General features: G+C 30.0%; 1 protein-coding gene across 3 annotated transcripts; it reads right to left on the reverse strand.

The window, feature by feature from the left end:
• Positions 1-1,743: 1,743 nt before the first annotated feature.
• LOC129304592 (uncharacterized) lies at positions 1,744-8,818 on the reverse strand. 3 transcript variants are annotated; one of them, XM_054944302.1, is made up of 14 exons: positions 8,488-8,818; positions 8,105-8,181; positions 7,735-7,893; positions 7,427-7,541; positions 6,711-6,797; positions 6,456-6,595; positions 5,949-6,029; positions 5,734-5,798; positions 4,945-5,120; positions 4,677-4,807; positions 3,881-3,968; positions 3,191-3,404; positions 2,609-2,715; positions 1,744-2,330 (listed from the first exon to the last, which is right to left on the reverse strand). In XM_054944302.1, the coding sequence occupies exons 1-14, from the start codon at positions 8,653-8,655 to the stop codon at positions 1,926-1,928; spliced, it is 2,013 nt and encodes a 670-aa protein (XP_054800277.1). In that variant the 5' UTR covers positions 8,656-8,818; the 3' UTR covers positions 1,744-1,925. The 3 variants fall into 3 exon arrangements, with proteins under 3 accessions (XP_054800277.1, XP_054800276.1, XP_054800278.1); XM_054944301.1 differs by having other exon boundaries at positions 7,427-7,640; XM_054944303.1 differs by having other exon boundaries at positions 7,427-7,640; positions 7,735-7,871; positions 8,488-8,544.
• Positions 8,819-9,233: the final 415 nt, after the last annotated feature.

Below are 9,233 nucleotides of genomic sequence, written 5' to 3' on the forward strand. Positions count from 1 at the left end.
TTATAGTTTTGCTCAATTTTGAATTACATTACTGTAATTTATTTTATTTTAATCAAACTCTTATAATTTGATCTATTATAAATTTTAATTCTTAAAGGTTAAAATTAATAATGAATTATTAAATTTCACAAAGCAAAAATATTCTCAGGGTTTACAAAAAATTTAATTTAATACTGTTAGCCAAAATTTCAAAAAAAAATTAATACACTATGTACATTTTTTATTGATTTGTTATGACAATTCTATATGTATAAAAAATATTTAAAAGCCAACCTAATTATATAAATTTTGAGTTATAAAATTATTTAATTAATTCTAAAGTTATATAATCATTTAATAAAAATATGAAATTTCATAATTTTCTTAAAGAAAAAATTAACAATTTTAACCTTCAAGGATTAAAAAAGTTAACTGATCAAACTTTAAGAACTTAATCAAAACAAAATAACATGAAGGGACTTAATTCAAAATTGAATAAAACTGTAAGAACCTGCAAATATATATACTTTGTCCGTTCAAAAATATAAATTTTTTTTGAAGAGTTTGATGTTTAAAAATGTAAGGCATTTTTAGTTTTTTGAGGTATAATTATTTTTTTTAAAAGTACCTTTATTAATAATGACTTTATATTTATTGTAGGATATTTAGTAGAGATAAATATAAAAAGATAGGATTAGTTTAAAAGTAAGTTACAACTTCATTGAGGAATGAGATTCGGTTAAAAATGCTTTATATTTTTTAATGAAAGAAGTATGTGTGTGTGTATATATTAAATAATTAAGTGCCAGTCATGAAGAAAATAAACATAAAAAATTTACATTTAATCTTTTAGACCCATTTTTCAACAAGCAATCAAATATGCCTCCTTCAAGATTGACTTAGTAAAAGCTAAAAGGTTATATTTTTATTTAAATGCCCATCATCAAGAGAATAAATATAAAAAAGTTACATTAAATATTCTTAGGCTCATTTAAAAAAAAAACCAATGAAATGCCTTCTATAAAATTTAAAGAATGTGATATAAAAAGTTGCTAGTGGAAGGGGGAGAGCATGAGAGAATCATTAACTTGATATAGACACTTGAATCAACTTATTTAATTAAATATCCTGCATCGTTTCGGTAATCTAACTCTTCTTTGGGGAACATTTATTTTTTGTGCCCCTCCACTTAGGAAAGAAAAGATTTGGACTGTTTACATTAAACCTGGACGATTCAAATATAAGGGTTAAATCTCACCTTTAATGAGAGTTGCACAATCACAGGCTAAGTGCTTTCATGAAAATACTAAATGAAAGAAAATCACTCGTTAGGAATACTCAAACGGTGGAAATTGGAATAATATATTACTCTCTTCGAAGTACAATATAACGTATAATTAATTAATTCACAGTTTATGAATAATATTAATTAAAATCTTAAATTATTAAAATTGTCTATATCTTTCCATTTATACCCTCATTAAATACTCTATATAAAAGCCTTGATAATAATAATTAAAATTTCAATGCATGATTTTTCAAAAAGTGTAATAAATTAAATAGGGATACAGTTAAAAAAATAAATATAAAAGTTATCAAATATCCTATATTTTGGACCAGGCAAATTTTCTAGAAGATGTTTTATATTGTGGTCCAGAAAAAATATTTACCTACATATATACATTTTTTCACCAATATAGAGATAAAATTCATACCGAGAGCTGAGTTTATTAAAAGGGACTAATTTCTCATAATACAGTGAATCAAGATTTGAAGTTATGTTTGAAGAAGTGCTCACATTTAATGCTCAATAATATCTTAAACAAGATTACTTTAATAAAATGACACCTATATACAATTTTTTTTAAAAAAATTACTATCATTAATTGGTGGGAGTACGTAGTGCCGGCCACGTGTTGGCAGCTCCCACATCACTTCAATGAGGGTTAAGAATCTATATATTGAGAAGGTGGATGTTTTATCCTCTCAAAGATTTCATCAAGCGAATCATTTGAAGAGTGGGAAGCAGCATTGTTGCCTCCCTGATTATGAACATGAGTACTGGTGAGAGCAAGGAATCTGTTGGGTCTTAAACTTGAAAGTCTAGTCTTTATGGTTTCCCATCTTGAAACTATTCTTTGTAAGGTTGGTGAACTTATGTTGTTGATACTATCATTAGTTCCATTATTAATGGCAACTTCTTCGTTCATGCTGTTCGCCCTTAAAGCAATGTACTTTTGGCTCCCAAGATTTCTGCTCTTGTCACTACGAATCACTTCATCATCGTCTCTTGATCTATGTTTGTCATTATTTTTCTTTTTTGTAGTCTCGGTGATATCCTCGCTTTTATCCTGAAAAAAGTAGTGATTGAAAATGAAGTTACAGTAGAAGTATTTGAACCCTAATCAATATTAAGGCTTGGTTTAGATATGGAAGGAAAAGTGAAAGGAAAATAAGGAGGAGGAAATACTAGAAGAGAAAACTTCTAAATATAGTATCTATACTGTATATTTATGAAAGTTTGTCATCCTCTCTATTTTCCTCCATTCAAATGAAGCATAATTAAATATCCATCGAACAAGTTTTAATTTGGACATTTGGATAAGCTTTATATATGAAGGTGACATACCATGGTGGTGTTGTGGGTGGACTCAACATCAACACTAATGCTGAAACTCCTTGCTAGAGGGAAAACATGCTCAGCAACATTGTGTCCTTTTTGTAAAAGGGAACGCTCTATAAAAAAAGACAGATTTATTTTTTAAGGATCAAACCATCCGGTATACAATACTAACTTATAATAATAAGAGATTTAAGTTAAGTTGGATTCTAGATGAGGATAACATCTTGAGAAAATCACTGTATAAAGTTTCCAATTAGCATTGTAATTATATAACAATCTCACTAAATACACAAAATGGCTGTGAGGGTTCTTAGAGACTTGGTTTGAATAGGATTGTACACAGAGATAATAACCAATTGGTCTTGGTTGAATTGAAGGAAAGTAGGACAAAGAGTGGATTAAAAAAAATGCTCTACTTGGAAAAGGAAAGTACAGAAAAAGCAACTCAATTAAATATAGTATATTCAACTTTTTTAATGTAGTATTTTTGTGACAAATTATTGTACATATAGTATTTCCAACTAAAAATATTATATATCAGATATTAATTAAATATAGTATGCAAATATGTAACCAGCTTGAACTCACCTTTCTGTAAGATGATAACTCCAGAGGGATCAAAACCATCCATATCTTGTGTATCATCAGTAAACTTGAAAATCTTCAAATTTCCAAAGTAATTAATGATCCGATTAAAAAAGTTGCTTGCTATTAGAAGGGTATATATAACCATAATAAGTGGGTAAATTTTGTTGAATCCATTCCCAAAGAAAGGTACAGCGTCATCAATATTTCCCATCCTCTGAACAAGATATAAATTTTAATGTCAATATAAAATGTAAAAACTTTAATAAATCATAATCACTAATAATAAGTTGCAACATTGTTTTTTTTTGGTCAAATAAGTTGCAACATTGTGTGACTCATCATTTGTGTCAAAGTTTTGTGTAATATATTATAAAGAGAAGATCAATTTTGATTTTATTTATATAGCACTTCACTATGTTCTATATTTATTTATTTTTTTGCCCCTATAAACTGTTAGAAAAAAATTATTACCCTTATTATAAGTAGAGATAAAAATTTATTAAATTTTAAAATAAGTTTAATAAAATTTAAAATAATTTTTTTAATTTTGATAAAATATATTGGGAGTGATCTAAATAGGACCAAAGGAGTACACGAACCTTTACACGTTTCTGTTGGATTATTTGCAATAATTTGTAAAACAGCAAATCAATTAATTAATAAATTAAGGGACGTACGATAGTAAATGACCTGCTCAAAAATGGTCTTGGCACCCCCATCAAGATGAATGAGGTTGAGAAAGTTGTATGAAATGGGAGGTGCATATCGTGCAACCATCCTACAAAACACATCACCACAAGAGCCCAATTATTTGTAATTATTCTACTCATAACTGAATTATATATATCAAATGATAATTTATCGATTTAAAATGTTAATTTTTAATATTAAAAAAATTTATTGTCGACATAGTTGGACCATTCTTATCAAGTGAAAGGTCAGATTGGCATCAAAATAACAGTCATTTTTCACTTAAAAAAAATGAAAATCATTTTCATACAAATTCAAAGGTGATATCTCTATTCCCCCATTTTTGTGGGGCAAGTGATACATCTTGAGTAAATTTTTAATATATTGACGATTTAAGCCATTCAAATCAAGTCTTTTCTGGTTGTTGAAGACGAAGGGAATGGAATGAGTTATAAATAAAGAAGAACAAAAAAGAATTAAATTATCTTTTCTTTAATGGTAGACATGATATATAAAACCCAATATTCACATACCATGCAAATTAATGTGAGAATCATTATACCCATTACAAACCTCATGAATTAGCATGACTCCCAATTTCATCAGCTAATTTACCATTCTTTCTTATAGACATGGTTGACCTGTCTTCCATTCACTTTTTGATTATTTTAATTTATTTTTATCTTTATTTATTTAATCCATTTATTTCTCATCATTTCTAGCAACCAAGGAGCCATTTAATCACCAATCCATTTATATATATATATATAGAGAGAGAGAGAGAGAGAGAGCTTACGAACAAATCATAAGCAAATTGACGGAGCTGGTTTGTCTTGGAGTGAGAGAGTAGAACATGAGCATTCCCATTTTGAACAAGGAATAATAAGTACACACGCACATGTACATCAACGGGATGAAACCTGCTAACTGATCCAACAAACCAAACAATCCAACAAACTTACATTGTTATTCCTAACCTATAAAACAATACCTTTCTATCCTAATTATAAGATGCCTCATAGGATATACTTTATCTCGATCCACACACACACACACACACGTACCTGCACAAGCATCTCTTTCTTTGAGACAGCACGTATTAAGAGAGAGAAAAGGGAGAGATCAACACCACTGGGTAGAATGGTGGCCTCTGCTAATAGAATCGCCACTGACATGCAACCCAATGTCACAGCCAATGATTTCTCAAGCTGCTTCTTCAACATGCACCTCCATACAAATTCTGATGATGATAATAATAATTAACAAAAGTTTAGCCACCATCATATAATTATGAAATAATCAAGAAATCAGCTTATATAAGAAGACTTAGATTTAGTATTGTGTTATGATCGGTCTCACATATCAGGGAGTCTCACAAGTAAAGTGAATCATCTTTTAGAATTTACTCTCTTTTTAGACTTGTACTCATAATATTAGTGTTCTCATGAAGAAGTTATTGTTACAAAAAGAGCTATCTATGGAAATTATCACAAGTCTCACATCTAAGAGCCTCGCAAATGAAGTGAAGTTTACAAGTATAAGTGCCTTTCCTACCTAACAAATTAGCCTTTTGGGACCAGTTCCTTTTAAATTTGTACTCATAACATACATAATGCAGAGAAGATATGTGCAATATCTGTCTTCATTATGTCTGTCTTTCACTCTCAAGTTATTTGATTTAGTAATAAGTAGAACTATACGATCGTTTTGAAGTTTTTGGAGTGGTAAACATGTTTCCAACGAAGTTGAACTATAAAAGCTCAAAGGCCTAGCTACTGTACTAAATTTGTTTCTCATTATACATATGAGATACATACACCACAAGTATTTTGAGGTAATTAATTAAAATATACCGATTGTATCCAAAAATCCAGCCAATCTACCAGTTCGTTCAGGTCTGAAGCATGAAATATATTTCCTGCAATGATAGAATATTACCTTAGTTTTCTAATGATATATCAAAAAGCAAGATCTTTAAGAATACTAATGCTAAAAATCCACACTTGAACAATTAATTAATGGAGACACATGACAATCAAAGATTAAAAATGGTAGGTTAAGGGCAAACCATCCAGTAGTTTTGCGACTCCCATAATTTTTTACGGTGTCCTCCAGCTCCAGGGCTTCCAACACAAACTTTATATATTCACTGAAAAAAGAAGTAATTAAGTCAATTTAATCAATATCTATTACTTGATATTAATAAAGTTCTAGAAAGTGAGACAAATATCTAACTCATCAACCCAACTCTAAGGTTCTAGAAAATTTTGTTAGATATTCAGTATTTCTGTTTGGTCTATATAAATAACTTCTAAGTACTTTACTAGAACCAAGCAAATATAATATTTAAATTATTGAAATTGTCTGAAAGGATTTTTTTTTCAATTTTCCCTTATTAAATGTATTTTTTCCATCTTAATTTATAAGATACTTTTGAAAATAATTAAGTATCTCTAAATATGAGACACTTTGACAAAAGCATCCGTCAATTTTATGAGAAAGCATTAATGATCCGCATTTTATGCAAAGTGGCTTATAAAATTGACCATCAATTTTTTCTAGAAGGCATGTATACCTCCTATATCTGTAATACTCCTCTTGAGATCTTTTGAGGTAACGTCGTAATACTGCCATTGACTTCACATCAGTATCATATTCCATGTCGTTTTCCCCTAGTCTCCCTCCCTGTGGTTTGAAGGAAGGATCTTCCTTCAACTATTAAAAAAAATTAAAAGAAAAATGAATAACAATAATTATATATCAAGCATTTATTGAATGAACTCTGAAACACCTCCAGAGTTATATACATACACCTATTAATAGATCTTACCATCTGATGCAACATGTTATCAATGACATTCATGTAGGGTTTCAAAGGATCTCTCTTGGACATCTGCTTAGATGTTGCTTGTGTGATCTGATAATGCACACCATCATCAGAAATTATCTCTGCAAAATATAAAAGATATAGTACGAAAGGTTTTGTTTTTTGCCCTTTTGAACAACCTGATAATACAGATGAATTTGATGCAGATTTATTGCTTCATCATTATTATTACACATACAGAAAAAATAAAAAAGAGTTTTAATTTAGCTGTATATTCTATTCTAATTTAGGTTTCGCAATGCAAATAACTATCTAGTACGTACTTGTCACTGGCCAGCTAGTGACTAATCTAAATTTCAAGCATTATTGAATCTAAATAGAAGCGGTTTTTCTGTATGCATCAGGTTTAATAACTTGATTTTGTTTAAGGGTATCAATTTGTCTGCTATAAACTCCAATTTACTTGTGGTGGTCTCTTAAAGAGAAAGGCCTAATGTTAGGTGCACAAATTTAAAGGAAGAATCTCAATAAAAAAACTAGTTAAATAGCAGAGTTCTTCACACTTATAAATCCCATGTCACTTGTGAGATTTCTTGATGTGGAACTTATAATATTGTCCCTTTTAATCCGCTTGATGCGACCACTATTGGTAGTAGAGGTTTAGTTTCACCAAGATGTTATATAATATTGTTATATAATAGAAGTAACACGAGGCTTACCACAATGGCATTTGAAAAATCTTGATGAGCATTGTCTAATTTGACAGCCAATTTTGCAACAATGTGAGAAAGAACCTTTTGGCGAGTGTTCCAATCCGCATTAATCCAAAGGCTCCTGGGAATTTCAATAAATCCAAACCCAAGTAGAAATGCACCAGTGACCAGCCCAAATGTATTAGAGCAAGCCATGGCAAACCCCATAATATTTCCAGTCCTAGGGCAATTTTAATTAAGCATTAATTGGAATTTAATTAATTAGCACCATATATAAATTTAATTATAACGACAAAAGTAAGAAATTAACAAACCAGTCTGTGTGGAAAATAACAAGCAACATCAGTCCAAGGAACCCAACAAGACCAATAGAGAGATAGAAAACTAGGTTTCCATGTATGCTAGTCTTCAGTCTTGCTTTCACTGTAAAATCTCCAGCATCTTCATAACCCTGAATAGTGGGAACCACAGCCCTGTTTAGGCCAATAATTAATTTATTACAAATCTCTATATGCCATCAGTTGTTTCTATTTCTATCACTTAAACTAGTTATAGTTCATCTTCATCAGCTTTTCATTAAGGTTTAGCTAGCAAGGTTTAAAACAACGCTATATCATATGTATATATAATCTCCAATGGAATTGATTGAGTAATCGTTGAAAGCTCCACAAGGAAGAAGCTTACCATGTAAGCAAGAACGTGCTCCAATATGAGAAACTCCACAAGAAGGAAATCTCTCCACTATAATCTCGATGAATCGTCTATTTCATGAAATAAAACGACTAGGGTAAGGTTAATTGCATTTTAAAAACAGTTTATCTATCTATGAAATAAAACAGATTACAATCCTCAAGATCACGCTATTTAAACTTTATAAAACATTTTGAGTCCGAAGGAAATCAAGTTGATAAAATGTCTTGTAATTCATGATGAATCGAGTTTTATATGCTTAACAAATTCAGATAATTACAAACAGTACAAGAATACATCCTTGTAATCATATATATATATATGTATGTATGTATGTATATAAGTTAAACTATAAAACTATAATGGATTGGAAATACCGTCCATATGTCGGCTGGGACGAGGACGATGATGGAGAGGGAGCAGAACCAGGTGTAGGCAACGGTGAAGAACACATATTTAGGAACATCAGGTCCAGCAAAATATTTCAACGTCAAAATCACCATTCCAATAGTTAGAGCCAATGAGAACATATAAAACAAACCCATTATCAATTTTTTTATATGATTATGTATGGGTTTGTATCTATCTATCTATCTCCCTTGTCTTACGTATGAGTATGCACATGCATATTTGCATGTATGCATGCATTTATACATGTATGTTTTCCTTTTTGTTGTTGTTGTTCTTCTTTTTCTCTCCTCGTCTTTCTTCTCCTTTGTTTTTTCTGCAGAAGAAAGACAGAAAGGAGAATAAGCGAATGAGGGGACAGATCTAGGGTTTGGGGAAATAACAAAATTAAAGAGCATTTTAAGTTAATGCTTAACTTTGAAAACAAGGAGAACCGGTCAACGAGAGATTTTTCTGCTCTTAATTGAGTGCCTCTAACTCTTTTAGCATACAAGTTATTAATGTAACAAAGACATTTATTTACTTCGTTCTAATTTAGAATTACTATTGCTTATTGCCATTGATTAATCACATTACAACTTGAAAAAAAAAATACTCTGCCAGGTCCTTTTCATAGGATGTTTGAGACATGCATTTATTTTATTTAGAATTATAAAAGTTATTATGTTACTTTATTTTTTAAAAAATATCTCAATCCCATTTATATAATATACAA

The sequence above is a fragment of the Prosopis cineraria genome, unplaced genomic scaffold, assembly GCF_029017545.1.
Source record: "Prosopis cineraria cultivar Desert tree isolate PC_DT_omini unplaced genomic scaffold, ASM2901754v1 PC3, whole genome shotgun sequence".
Lineage (NCBI taxonomy): Eukaryota > Viridiplantae > Streptophyta > Magnoliopsida > Fabales > Fabaceae > Prosopis > Prosopis cineraria.